Source organism: Macrosteles quadrilineatus, unplaced genomic scaffold, assembly GCF_028750875.1.
Source record: "Macrosteles quadrilineatus isolate MER2022 unplaced genomic scaffold, UCM_ALF_1.0 Scaffold_1__1_contigs__length_201487025, whole genome shotgun sequence".
In the NCBI taxonomy this organism is placed as follows: domain Eukaryota; kingdom Metazoa; phylum Arthropoda; class Insecta; order Hemiptera; family Cicadellidae; genus Macrosteles; species Macrosteles quadrilineatus.
Window position 1 is genome coordinate 19,194,776 of NW_026542594.1, and position 28,000 is coordinate 19,222,775.

Sequence of the window (28,000 nt, forward strand, 5' to 3'; positions counted from 1 at the left end):
CTACCTACCACCACCAGTCCAGTCAGTCAGTACCCAGTAGTACCATACCTACCATTGCTACGAGCTACGAAGTTATGTTTGCTAGTTTGCTTTTATTTCATTTCATTTCGATTGTTGTTATGTTAAATTAAAACATCCTCTGATCCTCTAATCTATAGTGTAGATGTAAAGCAACAGGCATCAGACAACATTTCTTCCTTATAATATTTATTTTTCATTTATTAAGTAGGCCTAAGCTACCCTCCTTGGTTTTTCTGAGATGGGTAGAAAGATTCCTGGTAAAAAACATAAAGGTGTAAAAGATCCACATTTGCAGCAGGCAAGAAGAGAAGAAATGTGAGTGAGTAGGCCAGTGTAGGCCTAGTTCTTTATTCCAAAATTACAAAATAAGTTTGTAGGTATTGAAAAGTCATGTTACAAATTAACATCTCTTGATTAAGGCAGTATGTAGCCCACTAAAGACTATTAACTTAGTTAAATAATTTGGTATTTGTTGAGCGGAGCGAGCGAAGCTCTTATATGTCGACTCTTATGCATTTCGTAATACGCAAACTCCTCCTAGACGGCTGAATCAATCGTTTTCAAATTTTGCATGGTGATAAAGACCATATCGGTGAGTGCCAACATCTATATGGCGTTAAAAAAGTCTCTCAGGAATCCGCCCCATTGGGTCTCAAAAATTTGAAAACGGTTGATTCAGCCGTCTAGGAGGAGTTTGCGTATTACAAAATGCATAAGAGTCGACGTATAAGAGCTTCGCTCGCTCCGCTCAAAAAAATTTTTTTTTGGTAACCATGTAAACCACCTATATTATTGTTCTTTGTCTTATTCTGAACAAAATGTTGATATTTCTTATTTTTATAATGGTTTAAAAATTATATTACATAATCAATAATATCCCTATGCCAGTACAGCGTTACACTATTGCCAGCTCTAGGGTTAAGGTAGGCTATCTGCCTTATCTGTATGAAAACAGGTCCACGACGTAGGAAGTGGCTCAGGAAGTAGTAAAATATGAGCATAGTGTGAGAACCGTCTGTGGCAGTTAGATTATAGCCTAAATGTAACTTCAATCCTAAAATGCTATGAGAAGGGAAGGAAACAGGCCCCACGACGTAGGAAGTGGTGAAGGAAGTAGTAAAGGCTGGCAGTGCAGAGTGTGGGAACCGTTTGGGCAGTTAGATAAATTTACCTATCTGTAAAACTTAAATGCTTTAAGAAGGGAAGGAAACAGGTCTATGACAGGGGTGCCCACAAGGGGGGGCTGTGACGCAGACTGCGTCATTGAAATTCTTGGGGGGGGGGTTGCAAAAATTCAAAAGGGGGTTGCTAAAGTTAATTGCAACAGTGTTCAATGTGACGACAATCAAAAATATATTACGAAGTCACTAGATGGAAAGTCGATTAATTAATGACAATAGTTATAGGCCTACTATTGAATTCAATTAGTTACAATAGGATTTTAGGATAGTTTAGGATTCGTGTAGGAAGTTATTATTCAAGATTAGCAAGACGTGAGATCAAGGGAGGGCACGGAATGGCTCAACTGCTGTGAAGCTGTGATTGGGTTGACATAAAGCTCGTTAAAATACAATCAAGTAGCGTAGGCTACAATGCTTTACACTATTGTGTAGATACTTGATTGCTTGAGTTAATTGGGAGGGGGGTAATTAAAAATACGGTAATCAAATATAGTATATAAACATATGACAAGCCCATTAAAACTCTGTAAACAGCCATTACTGTAACGTCACGATTTGCATTTTTATAAACAAAATTCAATATTGCACAATCATTATTATTGTGCAATAATGACATTTCAAATCATTTATCTTGGTTGTACGCAACCAAGTTGTGTGGTTGTGTGGTTGCGTGGTAGTTGCAAGTGGTTGTGTTGTGGCAACGTTTAAAATTATAGCCAAATCAAACTCAATTAATAACCAGCCAAACACTGCATTGCTATAAATAACGTAAATATCAAACCTTAGAAAGTGTTATTAGCTACTGCTCATGATAGACTCAGACTGATAGGCTACCGGTAGGTGCTGTATAACAACATAGGAATTGATAGATAAGTAATAAAAAGTGTAATTTATATTTTAGAGATAATAAAAACTCTCTTAACCCTCCGAGTGTTATTTAACTACAGCGACACGCAAACACTATTTACGGCGAAGGCTCTATGACTGACTGAATCGGATTGAACTGGATCGAGTTAGGTATCGTTCTTTTCGTTAGATTCTAAGCTTTCTCCAGAGGTCTGTCTCAGCGCTTTATGTTCTCCGAGCCGATCGTAATTGTAGCAGACAGCTGACGTGCGTATTTGTAAACAGCTTGGTTATAACCTCGGACCGATGACTGATGTGTTTTATTAAGTTTATCATTGTTTTAGTGTTAAAAATCAAAAGTAGTGATATACGTGGTGCATTATAAGAAGATTTAAGTGATTTTGAAGGGCTGGTTGATGATCCTGAAGAAGTAGGTAGTGATATTGATGTAAATTATCAGCCAGATTTCTAGCTATGGTTAGGCTATGCATTCTTAGCTAAACGCTATGTACTGAAATCTGTTTTTTGCCCATAACTTATTTATTTGCAAATCGACTTCCTTATATTATTATATATTTGTAATCCTCATAAAATTTAGAACAAAGTGGCTATTTTAAAATATTTATAGGCCTATAATTTATACAATTTCATTGAGCGTGAACTTATTTTTTTTTTGAAAATTTTCCAAAATATTTTTTTTTTACCTAAAAAATTTTTTTTGAACAAATGTTCCTTATGTTTTATATATAATATTGAAGCCCATGATTTTCCAAACAAAATGGTATATACAACAGTATAATTAACATTGTTTTTAAGCTTCTCAGATCCGTTTTAATAATAAAACCTTGCAAATGAGCTAAAAATAGGCAGACATTAAGGCCAAAACAAGGGACACTCGGAGGGTTAAAAAAGAATGTAACGAGAACAATCTTGTTATTCCTTTTCTTTGTTCTTTATTAGGTTTCTCTTCAATTCATACACAAATTCAACAAGTCGTTATATTTAGGCCTACTCATTGCCCAATCACAGCCTTACTAAAGTTACCATGGTTAGGTACTATTCACTCAATCACAGTTACTAAGCATTGTATCGCCATCATTCCCCAGCTGTTGTACTATCTGAAATTCGTTGTAACATAGCGCACAGCAGACGATTGTTGGCGCAAGCGTTGTTTCCATTTCATTTTCATCAAAGGAGCTGGGATGTTTCCAAAGGGAGAGAGAGGGGGTCGTTATATCAAGAGAAAGACGCTGACAATTCGTTAAGCAGAGGTTACGAACCCTATATAGATATTCTGGCAATAAAGAAAATTCCTTAAATTGAGGTGACTTATGAAACTCTAATTTTTTTTATATAGAAAGATAAGTTTTCCAGTCCTGTACAATACTGATTCACGGTCTTTTCCCGGTAATCAAAATTCAAGTACAACTTGATACACACAGAATCTCCGGCTCCCGACCTGGATGATGGCTAGTTATTTAATTTAATTTACACTTACATAATAGTGACCGTGATAAATCAAACCCGTAAGCCAAAGCCACACGGTTATTAATCTCACTTGGTTTTGGATTTGCTTATAAACGTGATCGGAAATGGTTAGCTCTATACACAGTATTCGTAAACAACATTTATGTAAACATTTTAGTAACAGCTAGAAAAAGGAAATATTTATCAAAACAGCTGTTCGTAATTTCATTTATGACGTGTTCACTTAACAGATTATTAGTATTTCTTAAATGACGTATGTAGTAAACACGGAGAAAAAACTTGAAAAATCATACAAAATTGGGTCTTTGATCGTCCGTTTTTTTATTGCCAAAATAGTGAGGCCATATTTTAATGGCTAAGGACACTCTCGCCAATCCTGTGAATACGATTAAACCATTAGAATCATAATCGGTACTCTAGTTTTCTTTAGAGTAGGCTGCGTAAAATGCCCTCTGGGCCGTGACAGACAAACATAAATTGAGATAACACATGTTTCAACTTCTTCAATGTATAAAACGTAAAAATAACCCAAAATATGTATAATTCTAGGCAGTGTACAGACGAAACTATAACTTAATTTATACAGATTAACTGGGTTTGAATTTTCTATATCTAAAAAAAATTATAAAACTTTTAGTTTTACAAATAATGCTGGGCGGCGGAATAATAGTTCTCATTTGTTGTGTACCTCATTTATGGTGTGGGGGGGGGGGTTGCGTCATGAGTCTAGGGAGGGATGGGCACCCCTGTCTATGACGTAGGAAATGGTGAAGGAAGTAGTAAGGCTAGCAATGCAGAGTGTGGGAACTGTCTATGGCAATTACATTAATGTAAGTTAACTGCAATCCTAAAATGCTATGGGAAGAGAGGGAAACAGGTCCACGATGTAGGGAGTGGTGAAGGAAGTAGTAAAGGTGAGTAGTGTTGAGTGTGGGAATGGATTAATGTATCTGTAATGCTAAGTCTGCTTTCAGAGTACACTAATGAGTTTCCCCGAGCAAAGCTCGGTCCCCAGGTACTCTTATACTAATAGCCTTAATATATCTTGTTCGGGCGTTTATTGACAGTTCTATGATGTTGAGTAATAAAATGTTCAAAATTGTTTCATTTTGGTCTATCCAACTAAATTAACATTTGATGTTGTGTATGAAATTGTCTAAGCTTACTTGAGAAAAGCTTATCATGTGATTTTTTAAGAAGCCCGTGTATTAGGGATGAATTGGTTTGTAAATAACTTCTTGATCAGCATTGTACGTGTTATTAAATTTACGGAAAGTAAATAAAAGAAACGTCTTATAACACTTATACATATATTTACGCTTATACTGTTACTCACAAGACGGTAAATATACAAAAAAGATGGTAAGTGGTGATCGATTTCGATTGGACACTCCAATCATCATCAGACCCAATAGGTGAAGGTCTGATATTAATATTGGGTTGTGTATTTGGGTTGTGTTGTGTTTGGGTGGGGTCTGATATAATGTGGGTTGTTGTTATATTTGGGACAGTGGTGTTGTAGTTTGCTTGTTTATGAACATATTTTGATAAAATTTGGAAAATGCATTCATTTCATACTAAATTATTACATTTTACAAAAAACACCTTTTTACCCTCCCTGTTGCAGCAAACCTAAGTACTCGTTAAACTTTTATTTAAATAGGGAATAAATGAGATATTTCTAAGGAGACATTTTAGTGTAAATTCAATCAGGGAAATGGAAATTCGCTTAGTCTGCAGGTTTGCTGCGGCGGGGGTATTTTTAAGTGTGTTTAAGTTTGTTATCATGAATAAATAGTTAAAATTATCGTAACATGGGTTGTTTCCATTGAAACGTAATGTAAAACGGCAGCATTTAGCAATGTTTTTAATTTGTTGTACTTCTGGCCTTTTTTAGTGTGCTCTAGTGGCGAAACGGTTCGTCGTAGAAAGAAACATTATACAGGAAACTTGTAGTAAATTTTGTCATCTTTAATTTCACAAAGCAGGATTTTCTCAAAAACCCATACTTACCGAGATTTGCCCGAAAAACCAAAAAAAGTGCCCAAATTTTAAGGTTTTTCACAAAATAACCAATGTTCCGGGCAAAATATCTGTCAGCAAACCTCATATTCGTGTTCAGCGACCCAAAAAACATAAAGAAAAGTGATGATTAGGACTGTACCTAAACTTTCCTCTAACTGTCACTTATATTCCTAATATGCCTAGCCTACAAGTTCAAAGAAGAAATATTGAAAACGGTAGGAGGAGACAATTAATAATAAGATATCTTATGCGTATGAGCAGAGTAGAAAAAGAGAGGCCTGGTCTAACAGATACCCATCCAAAATACACATTCACTTGGTGAGATGAACAATATTTGCCAGTTCTGCTATGCAACTTACTTACGAAGCACATCGTGTTGTCACGGTGGTAAAGTAAAGTTGCCTAATGTCAGATCAAATGAATGCATGCAAGAAATGTTTACTTCTTACACTGACAGATCAAGATGTTTCAAAACATTTAGTACAAACTATATTAATGCCTTGACTATGATAAGTTCAAGTAGTAAGATTATACCAAATCTTGGCCGACCTTATGTTTTTATTGTAAACTTTTGTGTTACTCGCTCTACTTCAAATGAGAAAAAACGCAAATGGATTGTTTACTTCTAGGTTATGTTGCCAGTTCCTTGGACAAACTTATACAAAGTTTTTTGACTAAATTCACCAGCACAATCCAGACATTTCAAGTCAAAAATGAGAAGTTTCAAGAGCTTATTTACTATTGAAAGTTTTAGTGGCAATATTAGACCAAACATAAGTGAAGGAATTAGTGTTTATGTATTCAACGACAAGTAGTTACGGCCAAGTTTATTTTTATGGTTCAGGAAAGGCAAATAATATACGCTGTTCAAAAAGAGAAAATGACAATTGCTATCCAAATCTTACAAAAGTTGTCCAACCTATTTCGACAAATGAATCCATACTTTCAAAACTTTGGGACAGGTATTAAGAGAAACTCCACTGAACAACGTTAGAATGTTCTGATGCGGGGCATATATACTGTGACTGACAGATAACAAGTTAAAATACGTTAACCAACTTTCCATGGTGTTGCTGCCTTAGCCTATTCAAAACAGATTATGGCTGTCCAGTTGGTAACCCAGAGTTTGTGAGTAAAAAATGGAGCACATGAAATGGTTGATATCACCCAACTTTTCAGGATTCTCTACGGAGAAAATTTGTTTGATTAGGGGGATGTTTCAAATCAAAGGAATAAAATGACCAACTTAAATACTTAACACAGGTTATCAGTAAGGTAACAGTTTTCTTCAATTCTCAATGCTGGAAAAACTTTGTTGCAACATGTTAACTCCAATTGAAGCAGATCGTTTAGCATTCATTAGAAGTTAGGTGAGCCTTGTCGACGCAAATAGAGATATTTAAAATTAGTTTCTAACAAGTGTTTAAACAACTCTAAGATGTAACTAGAATTACTCAAATTTAAGCATAACGTTTTCCTCGGCGTTATGTTTCATACTATGCGGCTCATTGAGCCGCACGGGTTCTCTAGTATATAATATATTAGTATAGCCTAGTTATAGCCTATGTAGCATATGATATGCGGCATACTTTACTTTTACTATACTTCCAGCTTAAAAAATAAAATAAATGCTCCTCCCAAAGAAGTTGATTTCCAAGAAATGCCAAAAAGTGTTGAAAGACTCATGAAACTTAAGCAGATGACCAAAGAAGGATTTTTTGACAAACAAAAGAAAAAGAAGGAAAAACACAAGAAGAATCTTATGGATACTTCAAGATTATTAGGAACAGAAAAAATACTACCAGGTAACAATCAATTTGAACAAATTGAACTTCAATCATGTATTGATCAATGATTTCACTACGCCTATTTCTATACCTCCCATTTATCCTAAGAACATCCTAAGAAATCCAAATCCTTTAAGAAAGCTTTTAGTGGATACACACACATCAAGAGGAGAAGAGTAGGCAAAAAAACTGCTAAATGCCTGATTTAAGGTGCAACTCACAAATAATCGAACCAATCATATTAACAACCTTGAGTTGTCCACCATTATTTTAGATGGACCTCTCCCACCTAGCTTTCCAAAAGACCAGTGGACTCCCTACGTGTTGAACTCTCACTCTAAAGTTTTGTCTCATGGCCTATGGATGTCTCCTAAACTGCTCGGCTATTGATCAGACCAAACAGTATATTGCACTAAGTAACAACACTGGTAATTCAAAGTCCAAACGTGGTACTTAAGTTATAATACTTACTCCCAGAGGGACTGTAGGGATCAAAAGAACAAAGGATTCTTAAAACCACCTGATTGCTAATTCTAGATTATTGTCCCATTTAAGAGTTTGTTTTGTTTAGGAATGTCAAAGCCTGACCGAACCCTACCTCGTTTGGTCCAACGTCCAGGAGAGTCTAATAAAACATTCTTGTATCGTGTCAGTCAAGCCACAAATGACTTTGTTAAAGAGGTAAGAGAGACTGTTTAACTTTCTCCCCCTATACATAGTATGCGGAGAAGGTATTGTTTTCTTCAACATTTTTGAGTTTGAGTTTTGAGTAGTTATAACAGTTTTGGGGTTTTCAAAGTGATGTCTGTCCGACTGTGTGTGTCTGTCGGACCGGTAGTCCGATTTAGATGAAATTTGGAATGTAGGTGCTAATCCATGGTATCTCGAGGCGTTTTATTATTTTTCTTTAATTTTGATTTTTAATGGTGATTTTTCAATAAAAACCCATAAAATATTAGAAAAAACTGATTTAAAAAAAACGGTTCTCATTGAAATTTGTCTGTTATTGTCCTTATGATTTCAAAACAAAATAGTGCAACCTGTAAAAATTAGTTTCAAAAGTTAATGCAACTTTTGTGATTTTGCCTATTAAATATCATAGTTACTTTAATTGCTTACCTATGATAAAGGATGTTGGACAAGCTATAGAGCGAGGTGAATAAAAACAAGTGATGACTTGAGAGTGTTCACTAAGCATGTCTAGTCTACTCTAAAATAACTTGTGAATAAATACACGGGTTCACTCGCGAGAGTTGTCTAGTGGTACAGAGGGTTGCCTCTTGCACTGGCAAGTGATCACTTATAGAGAACACTTGTTTTTGAAAGAGGACACTCGTTTTTCATAATAAAAACAAACATTCTCACTTGGGCATTTTGAAAACTACTTGAGCAATTAAGCTGATTTTTTTCATAAATAGGGTTGATACAACCGCAGGCTTAATGGTCATAGTAATCTTTTATTTTACTATGCTCTCTTAGGGCTCAGCCCTGACAGCTTATTAAGTCCACTGTTGTTCTTCGAAGCAACCACGAAAAGCCACTCGAAATGCCACCCAAACCGGTACGGCAATCAATAGTTTTAGCCCACTAAAACTTATGAAGTCAAACGGGGCGAAGCCTGCGGGTAACAGCTAGTTATAGTATAATTGTTAGTTGTTTACCATACAAATAAGATTTTTCCTGATCTTTTCAGCTATGTTGGATCACATTTTCAATTACAATATATGTCCAAAATTTGAAGTTTGACTAATCTATGAGTGTTTTTTTAACAATTTAGTTTAATACATTTTCATATCCTTTTTTAGGTCAAATTTGAAGTCAAGCACAACATGAAAATGAAAAGAGATGAAACAACTGGAGAGGTCAAGTTTGACAAAGTGGAGGTGCATCCAGTGGACAAAATGTTTAAAGACAAACTTGAAGCCTCTAATAGCCGGAAATCAAAATACAGTAAAAAAAAGAAAGTAGCAGGTGAGATACTGAAAAGTAATACTTAATTTGACTGGCTTAAAAACCCCAAATTATCCACCCACAACATCTATCTATATATATAATACGCTAAGCCGATTTTTGTGAACAGAACTCCTCTCTCATTTTTAGACCGATTTTAATGATTAAAGTGTAAAAAAAATGGCCCTAATCTGTAGTTTTGCAAAGTGTTTTTAAATTGTTGAAATCTTTATTAGTTTGGGCAGGATTTTCCATAAAAGTTGGGATTCCTCCCATAAGATTAACATGGGGGAATCTAAATATTTAAAGGGAAACTTTGTGTCCACTAATTTGAGAGAACGGCTGGGCGTAGAAACTTGGTAGAGGTGTCCAAAGAAAGGTCTTGGTCTGTAGATGAGTTATCAAAAGAAAAACAAAGTAAATTCCCCTAGGGCTCTGCCCCAGAGGCCTTTAAAGATCCCTACACAGATTTGTTTACATTTTGACCATGTGGATAATACTTTTTAATGAAACAGCTGTTAATTTTTAAATTGTATTTAAACAACACACTTTGAGCGCGTTCTGGGAACATGTATCGGTGCACCGGTGCAAAAAATGTGTTGTTCTGGGTGACCGGTGAGCTAACCTAGCAGACAGCTATTTCCTCTTTTTCCTCCACCGATGCAAGATTTCTGCACCGGAGAAATTGTACGGTGCATAATACACCGGCAGCCTCTGATTGGTCAGTTTCTTTGACAACAGCTTGTAGCTACGGCAAGATGGCGGGTCCACCGTTATAATAATGTTCATTAGTTTTATAGGTTATGTTGCGTAATGAGTGAAAATTTTTTCAATGAGGTGGTTATATTACGTAATAAATAATAAATAATAATTTTCTAATAATTTATTCCGTGAGGGCAAGTCTGTTTGTTTGATTTAAATGTAATAAAGCAAATAGTAGATGAATGTGTAAATTATAATCCGATGTGTACCGTAAACCGGTGACTAACCGTTCTGGGATACCAAGACTCTTGCCCCGGGGCGGCACCGATGAGTAAGCCACCGGTTAATCTGCACCGGTGCACCGGTACACGTTCCCAGAACGCGCCCATTTATTTATTGGGAGTTACTGAGTTGTCCAAAAGAAGTATTTGCAATGTTATTATCTGATTTTAAAATTGATTTTCTTCTGTATCATGTCATGTTTTGCAATAACGTTCTATTACAAAATCAGTGGAAAATCCTTTTATCACAGTAACTCTATTAACATTATTTCTTATTGAACTATCTTATATCTATTGTACGGGGTTTCTGTCTGCCTTTTTCACCACTTTGTCTATGCTTTATCATTCTAGACCAGACAGATCATCATAGGTTCATGAGATTATTGTTATTCATTTTTTCAATCTGTGGAAAAATCTTCCATTGTGTAATACAATACAAAATAATACAAGTGCAGAAGCGGACGATGCCCATATAAGCTGTGTCCATATTTTGTTAAATTAATAGTAGTTTAGATCAACTGGATAAAACATTTTACAATATTTATGTAGAATTATGTGCATGATTTAGAAAGTCATTAAGCTGGAAATCTGCAATTTACTGCAGACTTTTCAGAGAGGTTACTTCGATGTATTCATTCGCCTTAGTGAAAACATAATATGAGACGTAGGAATTGGCTAACTCAGGAACTCGCTAACTCGGTCGCGTGTCGGAACTGGCTAACTCTGGAACTGGCTAACCGTCTCAGTCAGGAATTGGCTAACTCCGGAACCCGCTAACTCGATTTTGTCTCGCGGCGGAAGTCGCTAACCCGGCCGCGCCCACGCACGGAGCGTTGCCAACCTTGTACGACGAAATAATCGTATACTGCCAAATTTAAAAATGTCAGTGTCAATGAAGATACAGTAAATGTTATTGTTATTTGTTATCGATTCTACTTTTAACAGACAACTAGCCCAAAGTAATTCAAAGACAATAAAAAAATCATGAAAAGGTGTTTTTTTATTTAACTGTAATGGCCAATTTAATGTTTATGATTTTGTCTTAAATGTAAATGCCATCAGTATAAAAGAAAATAATTGAATATGAAAACTATTGAAAATTCAGTTTAATAGGTACTAAATAGTTAAACCTCTACGAAATTAAGCTAAAATACACACAAGTTCTCAAACACAGAAAACAAATTTAATCGTAATGTCGTAATAAACCAAAACTATTAATTAATACAGTCATCAATCATCGTAACTGATGAAATGAGAGAATAAAATACATAAAATACTTTATTAATAATTGATGTAAAAAGGAAAGATATTAAAACATTAACACTTCAAACTGTGAACATATTAGAACAACAAAATAATCACAAGCAGCTGATATAAAAAGATACATTAAAAAGATATTTGATTATATAGCATTAAGCAAAGCAATACTATATAAAATCCTCAACATTCCCCCTTAATCAAACATCTTTTTTTTATTTAATCTGAGTCTTTAAGTCCCAAGTCCGTCACAAAGTGATTACATTTTTCACGTGACAAAGGTTTGGTTAAAATATCAGCCGTCATATTTTCAGTTGGCAAATACTTAATTTCAATTAACTTCTTTTGTACAGCTTCTCTTATGAAGTGATGTCTAACATCAATATGCTTCGTGCGATTATGAGCTTGAGTGTTTTGAATAAACTTCTGAGCACTTTGATTGTCATTATACAGTACAACAGTGTAGAGCTTGTCACTTATCTCACTTAAGAAGTTTTTCATAAAACACACCTCTTTAGTTACATCACTCATTGCTAAATCAGGGTGTCTACCAGATATCTCAAATGGAATTCCCGACTTTTTCCCGACTTTTCATTACCATTTTTATATAAATCCCGACCAAACACTCGGTCCATTCTCCATGTTACTACACCTTTTTCCGTCTCGCGGTCACGGTACCTTCGTCAACATATGTTGTCACTTACGACCCAGCGAAATCACTGAAGATCGAAACGTATCACATGCCAAGAAAATCCCGTATTAAATGTAGGGGTGTGTGAAGCAGCAAAACATTTCAACTCAAAGCAACGATTCGATTTAAAAAAATGTTGATGTAACTCGGTTCGAAGCAACATGGATTTTTCTATTCATACTTCTCAGTGGAGTGAAATATCTGTTTTCAATCATACATTAGAAGAACCAGTATTTCTAGAAATATCAGTGAGCTTCTTGCCTATTTCATAATTTTTACTTGCAGCATCATGTTGTTAAGTATGTTACCTATTTTATTTTATTCATTTTATAAATAAAGATATGTTTGGGTGTAAACAAATAAAAACCTTTGTAAGATTTAAATACTGAATCTTTCAATTGGTTTACATTGATAAAATAAGAGGATAGAATCAGAACTACAAGGTATACATAACTTCTTGTATGGCGAAGCAATGTCTCAGTGTATGCCATGTACTTGGATGGCAATAACCTGTATGGCTAAGCAATGTCTCAGTGTATGCCATGTACTTGGATGGCAATAACCTGTATGGTCAAGCAATGTCTCAGTGTATGCCATGTACTTGGATGGCAATAACCTGTATGGTCAAGCAATGTCTCAGTGTATGCCATGTACTTGGATGGCAATAACCTGTATGGCTAAGCAATGTCTCAGTGTATGCCATGTACTTGGATGGCAATAACCTGTATGGCTAAGCAATGTCTAAGTGTATATCATGTACTTGGATGGCAATAACCTGTATGGCTAAGCAATGTCTCAGTGTATGCCATGTACTTGGATGGCAATAACCTGTATGGCTAAGCAATGTCTCAGTGTATGCCATATACTTGGATGGCAATAACCTGTATGGCTAAGCAATGTCTCAGTGTATGCCATGTACTTGGATGGCAATAACCTGTATGGTCAAGCAATGTCTCAGTGTATGCCATGTACTTGGATGGCAATAACCTGTATGGTCAAGCAATGTCTCAGTGTATGCCATGTACTTGGATGACAATAACCTGTATGGCTAAGCAATGTCTCAGTGTATGCCATGTACTTGGATGGCAATAACCTGTATGGCTAAGCAATGTCTAAGTGTATATCATGTACTTGGATGGCAATAACCTGTATGGCTAAGCAATGTCTCAGTGTATGCCATGTACTTGGATGGCAATAACCTGTATGGCTAAGCAATGTCTCAGTGTATGCCATATACTTGGATGGCAATAACCTGTATGGCTAAGCAATGTCTCAGTGTATGCCATGTACTTGGATGGCAATAACCTGTATGGCTAAGCAATGTCTAAGTGTATATCATGTACTTGGATGGCAATAACCTGTATGGCTAAGCAATGTCTCAGTGTATGCCATGTACTTGGATGGCAATAACCTGTATGGCTAAGCAATGTCTCAGTGTATGCCATATACTTGGATGGCAATAACCTGTATGGCTAAGCAATGTCTCAGTGTATGCCATGTACTTGGATGGCAATAACCTGTATGGTCAAGCAATGTCTCAGTGTATGCCATGTACTTGGATGGCAATAACCTGTATGGTCAAGCAATGTCTCAGTGTATGCCATGTACTTGGATGGCAATAACCTGTATGGCTAAGCAATGTCTCAGTACTCAGTGTATGCCATGTACTTGGATGGCAATAACCTGTATGGCTAAGCAATGTCTCAGTGTATGCCATGTACTTGGATGGCAATAACCTGTATGGTCAAGCAATGTCTCAGTGTATGCCATGTACTTGGATGGCAATAACCTGTATGGTCAAGCAATGTCTCAGTGTATGCCATGTACTTGGATGGCAATAACCTGTATGGCTAAGCAATGTCTCAGTGTATGCCATGTACTTGGATGGTAATAACTTGTATGGCTAAGCAATGTCTCAGTACTCAGTGTATGCCATGTACTTGGATGGCAATAACCTGTATGGCTAAGCAATGTCTCAGTACTCAGTGTATGCCATGTACTTGGATGGCAATAACCTGTATGGTCAAGCAATGTCTCAGTGTATGCCATGTACTTGGATGGCAATAACCTGTATGGTCAAGCAATGTCTCAGTGTATGCCATGTACTTGGATGGCAATAACCTGTATGGCTAAGCAATGTCTCAGTGTATGCCATGTACTTGGATGGTAATAACCTGTATGGCTAAGCAATGTCTCAGTACTCAGTGTATGCCATGTACTTGGATGGCAATAACCTGTATGGCTAAGCAATGTCTCAGTACTCAGTGTATGCCATGTACTTGGATGGCAATAACCTGTATGGCTAAGCAATGTCTCAGTGTGTGCCATGTACTTGGATGGTAATAACTTGTATGGCTAAGCAATGTCTCATCTCAATGAATAGCTTATATAATTAATGTCAATCATTTGAATAATGTCAATAAGTTATATGGATACTGATAGTCAAAGTAACAGTATCAATGTAACAGTCAACTACGTATATGGATACTGATTCAATGACGTATAGACACTGATTCAAAAAGTTATTTGGATAATGATTCAATACCGTATATAGATACTGATTCCATAACGTATGGATGCTGATTCAAAAACGTATATTATGGACCCTGAATGCCCATGATTCAAATCGTTATTTTGATCATCACTGAATCGAATTGGAATTCCGATGCATTTTCGTTTCATCCCCCACCCCTCAAATGTAATCCCGTCCCAATGATCAGAAATATAAGATCCAGAACATTTTTTTAAAGTTTTGGGACCCGTTCATCCCTAATTTTGAAAGGTTAGATTATTCCCGACTTTCGGCCGAAATTCATGACTTTTTCACGACTTTTCCCGACCTTTCAAAATCCCCGACTTTTTCCCGAATTTCCCGGAATTCCCGACTGGTAGACACCCTGTAAATATTCCGCTTCCGTACTGGATAAAGCAACAGTACGTTGTTTCCTTGATTCCCAAGAAACTGCACATCCTCCAGCTTTCAAGACAAAACCAGTTGTCGATCTTCTATCAATTGTGTTTCCAGCCCAATCTGCGTCAACATATGCTTCCAAATTGAAGTTATTGGTAGATTTGAATGTAAGTGCATATTTTCTAGTCCCAACTAGATATCTCAGTACACGCTTTGCTGCAATCCAATGACTTTTATCATGACATGTGTTGAACTGACTTAAATAGTTTGTAGCATACGATATATCAGGCCTTGTACACACTGAAAGATATAGAAGTCCACCAATCAGCTGTTGATAAGGATAATTGGATTTCTCTTCATTAGAAACCTTTTCAAGCTTCAAGTTTACTGCCATTGGTGTAGATGCAGGTTTTCCTTCTGTCATGTTAAAACGCTGCAAAAGATTTGTCACATAGCTACTTTGTGAGAGTGATATGGTTCTCTCTTTACGGTTTCGAGTCACTTTCATACCTAGACAGTTGGTAACAGGTCCTAGAACTTTAGTTTCAAAAGTTTTTTGAAGAGCTGTTATTAGATTTCGTTTTTCAACTTTATCATTAGTGAAAATAAAAAAATCATCCACATACAAAGCTAGAATTGTTAAACCACTTTTCTGTTTCTTCATGTAAACACACTGTTCACATTTAGATTGTTTGTAGTTTAACTTCGTCAAAAATTCATGAACAGTTTTATTCCAAGATCTACTTGCCTGTTTCAGTCCATAAATACTCTTTTTTAAGAGACAAACTTTATTTTCTCCCTTTTCAAAACCAATAGGTTGTTCCATGTAGATAGTTTCTTCTAAAGAACCATTCAAAAATGCTGTAGTTATATCAATATGATCAATATCCATGTTAAGTTCATTTCCAATAGAAAACAATAATCTAATCGTTGAATACCGCACAACAGGAGAGAAAGTCTCTGTAAAATCAACACCATATTCTTGGCTAAAACCTTTGGCAACAAGGCGTGCTTTGAACTTCTCAAGATCACCATCAGCATTTTTCTTAACTTTATAAACCCACTTGCATTTAACCACATTTTCAGTCTTAGGACGATCAACCAACTCCCAAACATTGTTCTTAATCAGAGAATTATACTCTTCATCCATGGCATTCATCCATTCTTCTTTGAAATTACTTTTAATTGCCTCATTGAAATTTTGCGGTTCATCAAAAACATCGACAGCTTGATATGAAACGAAATCGTTCATCCATAATAGTTTTCTGCGATCACGTTCAGGTCTTTTATCATCAATCAAAGAATTCCCTTCTTCCAAAACTAGCTGTTCATTTTCATCATGTGAATTGTCTAGATAAGAATTTTCATTTTCTGAAACTTCCTGTTCACTTTCACTGTTAGAATGAACAAGATTTTCTTCGTTGTCAACAGATGTTATATCATTGTTTGGTTCCTCCACAAGTTCAGTTGTGCTACTGTTTATAACAGTGTATTCAACTTGTCGACTTTCATTTTTCAGGTCATCTTTCACATCAGAGGAATGACATTGGTCTTCTACAAAAAGTACATCACGTGCTTTTATAATAGAATAAGGTTTCTTAGGATCAATTAGTCTGTAGCCTTTGGAATGTTCACAATACCCAACCATAATACAAGGCTTTGCTTTTGTGTCAAGTTTCTTTCCGTAACATTTGGGAATATGAACATAAGCTTTACAGCCAAAAACCCGTAAGTGACTTAGATCAACCTTTGAACCAGTCCAAACTTCCTCTGGTGTTGCATTCTTTAAAGCTGCTGTAGGACTACGATTCTTCAAATAGATAGCTGTGTTTATAGCTTCTCCCCAATATCGTTTTCCTAAACCTGAATCTTGAAGTAAACATCTTGTCTTTTCAACTAGTGTTCGGTTAACATGTTCACTTACACCATTTTGCTCTGGAGTGTGGGGTATAGTGGTCTCACGAACAATGCCATTTAAACGTAGAAAATCTGCAAATTGTTTGTTAACATACTCACCCTTGCCATTATCAGTTCTCAAGCGCTTAATTTTAAAGCCAGTTTGATTTTCTACTTCCATTTTGAAGTCTTTGAACTTACTTAAAACCTCATTTTTGTGTTTAAGTAAATAACCAAAAGTTTTTCTTGAGAGATCATCGGTGAATGTTAAAAGATAAAGAGATCCACCCCAACTTTTAACTGACATTGGTCCACATAAGTCTGAATGAATTAGCTCAAGTAATGAAGTAGCTCTGATACTTTGACCTTTAGGAAAAGATTTTCTTGTTATCTTACCTTCAATACATGTGGTACAAGTATTCTCCTTTTCTGATTTTGAATAATTTACTCCATTAACTAAACCATTTCTTAGTAAATCCATTCCTTTATGACTTAGATGACCTAATCTACGGTGCCACGTACCTTTGGTTGCAACTGTAAGAGCAGCTGATGAATTATATTCTTTGAATTTAGAGTGACCATTCAACTCTGTTGGCTCAATTAAATTTAGTTTATATACACCACCGTCATTCACAGCAGAAATGTCACTATTTCCCTCTATTCGACAGTCATTTTCTGAATAAATTCTGCACGAATCTTTGTCAAAAACTACTATTTTTCCTTTTTCTGTAATTTTATTTACAGACAACAAATTAGTAGTAAGTTCTGGTATGTATAAAACATCCTTAACAGTAACTTTATTAGAATTTTCTATATAAAGTTCAATATCACCATTGTAAGTTTTGCATTATTGGCCACCAAAACTTCCTTCTTTTCAAACTTACCATTTTTCACCATTTGATTACTCATATGAGTTGTACAACCTGAATCAATGACCCAATCATTATGACCAACTTTGGATTCATAAGATTTTATATTTTCAGTATGGAAAACAGTTGTAAGCAACAGATTGTCATTTTCTTTGTGTTTCCCAACATAATTTGCCTTAGATCTGTGCTGAGAATTATTGCCAAGATTATGACAGTTAGGCTTAATATGTCCAGGTTGGTTACAATTATGACAAATAATTTTCTTCTGTGGTCTAAACTTACCTTTTGAATCTTTCAACTTCTCAATTTTCTTGGCATAAGAATGTTTAGTTGCCAAAGCTGATTCACTTCCAGTTGAAGTATTTTCAGAATTCCTAAAATCCTCTTGTAAGAGACGATTCTTAACAAACTCACTTGAGACAGTTGTTTGAGTAACTTCAATACCCATAATAAGCGGTTCATATTCTGAAGGTAAACCACCCAGAAGTAACATTGCAACTTCTTCATCATCAACAATGTGATTTATGTCTGCTAACTGTTGAACTAAGGACAAAGTTCCATTTACATAGCCATTGTGCTAAAATCTTCCAATTTCGTTCTAAGTAAACGTCTTAAAAGACTAAGTCTTCTAACCAAACTTTTGTTTTCAAAAGCATTTTGGAGATTATCCCAAGCTTCTTTAGCAGTGTTAGCATTCCTAACATAAGGATAACAAGTAGGCAAAACATTTAAACAAATTTTTGCAAGAGCCTTTTGATCTCTGTTTTTATCTTTAATTTCAGTATCATCAGATACACAATCCCAAAGTCCATCAATTATTAATGCCATTTTCATTGAAAACTTCCAATTGTTATAATTTGAAACACCCTCTAGACGTTCAACATTACTATTTCCTCCCATTATAATATTTGTCATACTAGACAATCCTGTATTACTTGAGGTAGGTGTAATAGTATGAGTTGTATTATTGTTTTCTTGTGTAGTTTCCATTTTAGGTCAAACAACATAAAAATTCATTTCAAGAAATTGGGTAACAAAATATTTTTCATAAGCCTAGAAATCTTACCAAACACAATCAGTCCAGAATTCTTCATTTTAATGTAGTTTTATACATATTCAAAATGAATTATATCAAAAACGTCTTCTGGGCCCATAACCTGATGAAATGAGGGAATAAAATACATAAAATACTTTATTAATAATTGATGTAAAAAGGAAAGATATTAAAACATTAACACTTCAAACTGTGAACATATTAGAACAACAAAATAATCACAAGCAGCTGATATAAAAAGATACATTAAAAAGATATTTGATTATATAGCATTAAGCAAAGCAATACTATATAAAATCCTCAACAGTAACTTTCATAACTAATTCATAGATTTAAAATTAATCTATGAATCGTCCAACGTGTACAAATATGACATAGACTAAGTTTCATATCAATTTATAGAATAGCTGTAGAGGCCTAAATCTATTCTAATAGTTTAAACCAAAGCATAGTAGGCCTACTAGTAAATAGTTGCCTAATTCTAAAATGTGTTGAATTTTTTAGTAATATTGTTACATGTTTTAAAACAGTTTGTAAATTGTACACCTAAGCATCACTAGTAAATAATAGGAGAGGATATAATATTCATATAATAAAACGTGACAGGTTTATTTTAATTCACGATTCTTAATCAACGACTTGGCGGAATTTCCTGATTTGAGTGTTGGGTTTCCTTTATATTGCTTTTACAATCGAAATAAACTATACCAAGCCATTGCTCAATTCCCCGTTGGAACCCCGGTACTGAGCTACTCAATAGACAATAGCTTTGTTTTTGGATAAGATCAGGTAATTTTAGCTATGGCCACCATTCATATAAATGATAACAAACAAGAACGACTGGGTTCATTTAGAACCATAAAAACTCCAGACTTTTATAAAGAAGGCCTACTGAAAGACGTAAAATTAATATTAATAAAAAAAAAATTAAGAGGATGACCCGAGTTCTAACTAATAGCCTATGATAACAGAAATTTACAAGTTGTATTTATGCATAGACAAATTTGTAATGCAATCCATGAATACATTAGGCTTCCCACTTTATAATGTATTGATCAATATTTATTAAAATTCAATAGCTCTATTTAAAAAAAAAATACATTACCACTACCGGTACAATGTATTTCTATAATGACGTTTAACGTGCAAATTTTATCATGAATTATGGTTCAATTTTACGATTCAAGGTTACAAGCCCAGTATATAAAATACGAACTTGAAAATTTTATTTGAAGAAGTTCACATAATGGTTTTTATTTGAATAAAAGAAACAAATGGTGGACTACGAAAATAGATATTTCATAACATGTAAAAGATCCAAATTAAATGTACAGTATTATCTTTTTGCATCCCAATAAGCTACTATTTAAGTAAGAAAATCACATACCCCCTTATATTAGTACATTTCTCATCCTTATGGATCAGCTGAAGACAGTTTTATTGTTAGATCTGTCCGGTGCACTGTCATTAGAGGTCGTGTTTTGTTTACAATTGTTTCTTGTTTTCAGTCATTTAAAACCTCGTTTAACCAAAGAAAACCTTCTAATCATAACTAATAACACGTCCCCTAGTTGTATAACCAAACAGTAAAGAACAAATCATAAAGTTAACAATAAAATAATAGAAACACAATTACGTCGACATTGGCGATCAGTGTCACCGGACATGAACTAGACACGAACAACGAGCTTCAAAGTTTACAATGGGATGCAAAATTTACTTGTGTTGGTTAGTCTGTGATAAGACTATAATGCATTTTCTACCCTAATAATCATAAGAATAATATTAAACATACTTCTGAATATATATTTATTTAGTCGACTACGTTGATCTTAATCCTAATTATTCGTAGGATACGACATTATGGTGCCGATATAGGTACTACACTTTTGGCATCACTGGCTAAAAATCTTCGTGCTTGGCTCCCATTGGACGGCCCGCGAGGCTTCTGATTGGGAGTTAGCGAGTTCCGCCGAGGGACCGGCTCTAGATCGGGTTAGCGGGTTCCGGAGTTAGCCAATTCCGAAACCGAACAAGTTAGTGAGTTCCTCTCATCAACCAAATTTGAAGATAGGGCGTTTAACATGGGGTTAGCGAGTTCCAGAGTTAGCCAATTCCGCGGACCCCATAATATAGATATGTATACAAATAAGAACTTGAACTCCTAACCACTACACTCACTTTGTCCAATGGCTTTGTCCTTTTTCTGAAGGTCCGCAGCGCCATGTTATGTTTTCAGGATTTCTTAAATCAAAAACACAGTTGAACATTTAAAGTTTAGTTTTATTAACATCAAACCATTTGGACATTACTAGATTGAGAGTCACATTTTTACAACAGTCATTGAGGTTATCCAGAAGTCAGAAGCCTAGTATATAACACAGGCTGTGTAGCCAACCTTACAAATACAAATCACCAACAACCTTATCAGGAAGGCGTGTATATATAACACTAGCTGCAAGCTATTTGAGAGGAAAACTCATATCCATTACCTTATTATAATAATTTTTACAGGTACATAGTATAATTCAATTATTATTATTTATAATAATAATAATAATAATCATAAATAATTTTACTACTTATAAAAAATGAACACAATTCTTTTAATGACTGCAATAATGATGGTAAGAGAAGTGTCTTAACTCCTAGAAAAGGTTGGTCAAACTGAGCAGTTTTAAAATTCAGGATAGATAAACCGACTTCTTTTTTTGTCAGAGCTCAAACGGTTGATCCAAGCGACAGTCAATCCAGGTTCAGTTAAAGAAGGGTCTACTTTGTATGATTATTTTCAATTCTCTATGCCTCATTTAATTCTTTAAAAATAAGCTCTAACTTGGTAAAACTTCTGCAGAGGAATTACTAAGCAAAACAGGACGACGTCGTTTAAGACATCAAGCAAAGAAGGAACACCTCAGAGAATTGAAAGGGGAAGGAGTTGATGATGGAAAGGACGATTTCCATCAACTCCGAGACAAAATAGAATTTAACGAGGTTGTCCATAGACCACCACAGCTGACAGCTCTGCCTCGGAAAGCCATCATCACCAGCGACGAAGGCATTGCAAGGAGAGTAAGTATGGTTTTTTAGTTGCTCTTTGGTTTTTTTCAAGAATCTTAAAACAAATTAGAACATTTTTTTTTTTTTAGAAATAGGTAAGTAATTTTGCCAATGTCTAATTAAGTTTGAAAAAATGAATCATCAGATTTTGAAATATTATGATTTATTCCAATCAAGGCCAAGTACCTCTTGGGGTACAAATGGCCATGGGAGTAGATTGGCTGCCATATTTTACTGTGTTAAGACCTCTAGTTTGCGTTGGTTTTCTTTTACCAGGACCTTCAAAATGAGGGGTCACTCGATGGGTCTTTCCATTTGAAATTTTTGAGTTCCCCCCAAAATCCCCCATTTTGGGGATGTACACCAAGTGGCGGTTATGCCCAAAAAGTACTTCATAACATGCCATAAAGGTGTGCCAGGTTTAGTTTTTCTAGTATACAGGTAGTAACACCGTGATACAGGTAGTGTGTAGGGCCGTTAAAAAAATAACAGGTGGTTTCCACACTTTTTACTAATCCTGTATATATTCAGCGTGCTCAGTTGTACTTTATTATTATTTACTACAATAATTTAATATATCAGCAGCCCTATTACGTGAACACCTAAATTAAAATCTATATATATAATACGCTAAGCCGATTTTTGTAAACAGAACTCCTCCCTCATTTTTGGACCGATTTTGATGATTAAAGTGTCAAAACAATTGCCCTGATCTGTAGTTTTGCAAAGTGTTTTTCGTTTTTTTATATCTTTATTAGTTTGGCCAGGATCATCCATCAAAGTTGGGTTTTCTCCCATAAGATTAACATGGGGGAATTCAAATATTTAATTGGAAACTTTGTCTCCACTAATTTGAGAGAACGGCTGGGCATAGAAATTGGTAGAGGTGTCCAAAGAAAGGTCTTGGTCTGTAGATGAGTTATCAAAAGAAAAACGAAGTAAATTCGCTTAGGGCTCTGCCCCAGAAGCCTTTAAAGATCCCTCCCACAGATTTGTTTACATTTTAGTCATTTATATAATACTTTTTAATAAAACAGCTGTTAATTTTAAAATTGTATTCTAAACAACACTCATTTATTGGGAGTTACTGAATTGTCCAAAAGAAGTATTTGAAATGTTATTTTCTAATTTTAAAATTGATTTTCTTCTGTATCATGTCATGTGTTGCAATATAAAGTTCCATAACGAAATCAGTGAAAAATTCTTTTATCACAATAACTCTTACAATTATTTCTTATTGAACTATCTTATTGAGCGAAGCGAGAGAAGCTCTTATACATCGACTCTTATGCATTTCGTAATACGCAAACTCCTCCTAGACGGCTGAATCAATCGTTTTCAAATTTTGCATAGTGATAAAGACCATATCGGTGAGTGCCAACATCTATATGGCGTTAAAAAAGTCTCTCAGGAATCCGCCCCACTGGGTCTCAAAGTTTCAATGTAATCCTTATGGAAGCAGTATTTGACACATAAACAAAAACATATGATCAGCTGTTGACTTTTGAATGCAGTAGATAAAGAAATAGCTGATGGCATTAATTCACAGATATTAGAACAAAAACAGTATGGATCATAAATATAATCAAATGACGACACTAGCTTGAGGTCCGTGACATAGGAAGTGGTGTAGGAAGTAGTAAAGGTGAGCAGTGTGGTGTGGAAACTATTTATGACGATTAGATTTAGGTATCAGCATTCCTAAAATTCTATGGGAAGGGAGGAAAACGGGTCCGCGACGTAGGAAGTGGTGAAGGAAGTAGTCAAGGTGAGCTGTTCAGAGTGTGGGTACTGTTTATGACGATTAGATTAAGGTATCTCCATTCCTAAAATTATATGGGAAGGGAGGAAAACAGGTCCGCGATGTAGGAAGTGGTGAAGGGAGTAGTCAAGGCGAGCTGTTCGGGGTATGGGATCTGTTTATAACCTTTGTATTAAGGTATTTGCAATACTATGATGCTATGGGAAGGGAGGGAAACAGGCCCGTGACGTAGGAAGTGGTGAAGGAAGTAGTCAAGGCGAGCTGTCCGGAAGTGTGGGAACTGTTTATGACGATTAGATTAAGTTATCTGCAATCCTTAAATGCTATTGGAAGGGAAGTAAAACAGGTCCGCGATGTAGGAAGTGGTGAAGGAAGTAGTCAAGGCGAGCTGTCCGGAGTGTGGAAACTGTTTACGACGATTAGATTTAGGTATCTGCATTCCTAAAATTATATGGGAAGGGAGGAAAACGGGTCCACGAGGTAGGAAGGGGTGAAGGAAGTAGTAAAGTCAAGCAGTCTGGAGTGTGGGAACTGTTTATGACGATTAGATTAAGGTATCTGCAATCCTAAAATGCTATTGGAAGGGAAGGAAACAGGTCCGCGACGTAGGAAGTGGTGAAGGAATTAAAAGTAGTAAAGGCGAGCTGTCCGGAGTGTGGGAACTGTTTATGACGATTAGATTAAGAAATCTACAATTCTAAAATGCTATGGAAAGGGAGGGAAACAGGTTTGTGACGTAGGTAGTGGTGAAGGAAGTAGTAAAGGCAAGCAGTCCAGAGTGTGAGAACTTTGTATGACGATGGATTAAGGTATATGCAATCCTGAAATGCTATGGGAAGGGAGGTAAACAGGTCCGTGACGTAGGAAGTGGTGAAGGGAGTAGTAAAGGCGAGCAGTCTGGAGTGTGGGAACTGTTTATGACGATTATATTAAGGTATCTGCAATCCTAAAATGCTATTGGAAGGGAAGGAAACAGGTCCGCGACGTAAGAAGAGGTGAAGGAAGTAGTAGGCTAGCAGTGCTGAGTGTGGGGAATGTTTGTGGTACTGTAATTTGATTAACATATCTAAAATACTAAAATGCTATGGAAAGTGATGAAAACAGTTATACGATGTAGGAAGTGAATTAGGAAGCAGTAAAGTATGAGCATAGTGTGAGAACCGTCTGTGGCAGTTAGATTAATGTATCTTCAATCTTAAAATGCTATGAGAAGGAAAGGAAACAGTTCTATGACGTAGGAAATGGTGAAGGAAGTAGTAAGGCTAGCAGTGCAGAGTGTGGGAACTGTCTTTGGCAATTACATTAATGTATTTGCAATCCTAAAATGCTATGGGAAGAGAGGGAAACAGGCCCACGACGTAGGGGGTGGTGAAGGAAGTAGAAAAGGTGAGCAGTGTTGAGTGTGGGAATGGATTACTGTATCTGCAATGCTAAAATGCTATAGGAAGAGACTGTAGACTTTAGGTTAAAATGATTACGAAGCAAGCATCGACACATACTTCGATACATTCAATCGTTTACAATAGAAATTTACAACTGAGTTGACAACAGCTGATTTTTACTCCATAGAGGCTAAAAAAGATTTTTACTCCCTAAAGAGTAAAAATGCTTCTTTGGACCCGCAACGCATTCATTAAAAACTACTGTTTTTACTGCAGTACGACAAAAACAATATAATATGAAGGCTTGATGACTCCGCTCAATTTTGTGGATGCCTCTGCGAACGCCACCTAGTATTTATTTTACGGGTTGGTGTCTGCCTTTTTCACACCTTTTCCCTATATTTTATCATATTCTAGACAGATCATCATAGGTTCATGAGATTATTGTCATTCGTGCTTTCAATCATTGGAAAAATCTTCGATTGTGTAATACAATACAAAATAATACCAGTGCAGAAGGGCACGGTGCCCATTTGAGCCGTGTCCATATTTTGTTAAAATAATAGTGGTTTACAAATTACAGCAACTGGATAAAACATTTTCAATATTCATGTAGAAATATGTGCATGATTTAGAAAGTCATTAAGCTGTAAAACTGCAGACTTTTCAGAGAGGTCACTTCGATGTATTCATTCAGCTTAGTAAGAACATAATATAGATATGTATACAAAAAAGAACTTTAACTTTTAGAGAGCCTTTGAATGTTATTAGACTAACGAAAAGGGTTGTGCATGTTTACTAGCGATACTCAGCAACAAAAAGCATTTAATTTATCTATAAAATATATATTCTTAAAGTGCACTGAGCTGCAGCCTAAAAAATCTATGTAACTTACCCATATAATATTGTTACAAACTCGCATTGTGACATTTATAATTTGGCTTATATTTCTCCAACAGAAAATTCATCTGCAGAAGAATTTTATTGTGCTCTTACCGTCTAATAACATCCAAACACAGAAACCTTGCCTAAAATGGTACCTATCTTGACAAATTATTTGCAGTGGCCTATATTACGGACCGTGGCCCACTGGGTTTGTTAACATTATTGAAAATAATAACACAACATTTTGGCTGTAAAAATGGCCCAATGAGTAACTATTTAAGCAGCTACTGTCATGACAGAAAGGTCATACAGTATTCCTTTTAAACTAGATCACATCATCCTTTATAAGGTACATTGATTAGTATGCATGTAACTGTGATTCAGGCGGGTATGCTCCAGCGGTCTCAGAATTACGCTTTGAGATTTGTCTATGGTCTGCAACGTGAGGAGCATATCACGCCATACTACCTTGAGGCAAACATCTTGAAATTAAATTATCAAAGATCCATCAAAATTTTGTCATTGGTCTTTTTAATTTTGAAATCAGGCTCTCCGAAATATTTTACATCAGATTTTAAATTTGTGTCTCAAGGTAGTTCACGAATTTCTCGTTCTTCTTCGATCACATTGCGTATACCTCATCATGTGACCACCGCTTATGACAGGGCTTTTGTCGTTACCACTTGCCGTCTTTGGAACAGCCTACCCCTACACATTAAATCCCTTGATAAACGCTCCCAGTTTGTGGCGGCACTAAAAAATCTCTACTTTGAGCAAATGGTCTCGGCTGGCGTGTCCTAGGGCTTCTGCTTCTTTGCGCGATCGCTGGTGTGTGTGCGTGTGAGAGTGTGAATGTGTTTTCTTTTGTATATATTCTATTTATAATAATTACTATTTTTTAAATTGAATTTTTGTTTAATGTGTTCTTGATGTGTTAAATATATATATTTTCTATTAGATTAAGAAATTTCATTGTATTTTTATTTATTTATATTTAAGTTTGTCAGGTTAAGTGTAAGAGAGGGCCATGTGGCCCTAACTTTGCCTGGTAAAATAAAGAATTTTTCATTTCATTTAATTAAAGTATTTAAAAATATACTTTACTGTTTATTTTAGGTGGGCCCGACCCAATTGGCCCTTTGGAAGCGTCGCAACTGTTGTTGAGAGTAAGAAGTTAGAACCATTGAGGGCTTACTAATTGAGCCATTTTCGATATCAATCAATTACCAAATATATCAATATCAATTGATATAATAAATAAATTATAGGGACCATTGTAGGGAGAGCTACAAGCATAAAAAATGGACTTTAAGTACTCGTAAGATGAACTATAATGTTTTTATTTTGAAAATAGATTATTTGTTTAATTTGTTGTTTGTTCGGCTCAAATGGCGGACCTGAGAGAGTACCTACAAATACCTAGTACCACAGAAAACGTACTACTATAACCCAGAATGACAACCGCATGGTAAAAAGCATTAAGCGGTTTGAGAGAGCTTTGCCTGTCAATCCGTAGGTAGCGCCACCAGCGTTGCTATGCTATCGCATGGCAACGCTGGTGGCGCTGCCTACGATTGACAGGCAAAGCTCTCTCAAACCGCTTAATGCTTTTTACCATGCGGTTGGCATTCTGGGTTATAGTAGTACGTTTTCTGTGCTAGTACCTACAAAGTGAAATTATATATCACAAATTTCTCACATTTCAAATCACGTTTCAGCCTGCTAGCAAACCTGGACTTCTGCTATCAAAGATGTTTACGGATGGAGAGAGGAGGGACCTGACCGGGAAACGTAAGGACTTGTCAATGTCCGATAGAAGAAGACTTGAATCTGCTCAGGCTGATGCCATTAGTGCCTACAGACAGATGAAAGCTAAGCGTTCTATACTTGTAACATAATATTGCTCGTTTTATGAATAAATCTTAATTGTCTTGTTGGTTTTCTAACCTGCT

General features: G+C 35.7%; 1 protein-coding gene across 2 annotated transcripts; it reads left to right on the forward strand.

Annotated features, from left to right (window-relative positions):
• Positions 1-8: 8 nt before the first annotated feature.
• LOC128983207 (coiled-coil domain-containing protein 137) lies at positions 9-27,994 on the forward strand. 2 transcript variants are annotated; one of them, XM_054402413.1, is made up of 6 exons: positions 9-336; positions 7,173-7,366; positions 7,920-8,029; positions 9,154-9,319; positions 21,814-22,031; positions 27,767-27,994. In XM_054402413.1, exons 1-6 carry the CDS (start codon positions 260-262, stop codon positions 27,944-27,946), a joined length of 945 nt encoding a protein of 314 aa, XP_054258388.1. In that variant the 5' UTR covers positions 9-259; the 3' UTR covers positions 27,947-27,994. The 2 variants fall into 2 exon arrangements, with proteins under 2 accessions (XP_054258388.1, XP_054258389.1); XM_054402414.1 differs by having other exon boundaries at positions 282-398.
• Positions 27,995-28,000: the final 6 nt, after the last annotated feature.

Excerpts from the sequence above, each read along its gene's own strand:
- LOC128983207 (XM_054402413.1), top strand. The coding sequence starts at position 260 with ATGGGTAGAAAGATTCCTGGTAAAAAACATAAAGGTGTAAAAGATCCA. Across the intron at positions 8,030-9,153 it reads CAAATGACTTTGTTAAAGAG|GTCAAATTTGAAGTCAAGCA; the intron begins GTAAGAGAGACT and ends ATCCTTTTTTAG. Across the intron at positions 9,320-21,813 it reads TAAAAAAAAGAAAGTAGCAG|AGGAATTACTAAGCAAAACA; the intron begins GTGAGATACTGA and ends AAACTTCTGCAG.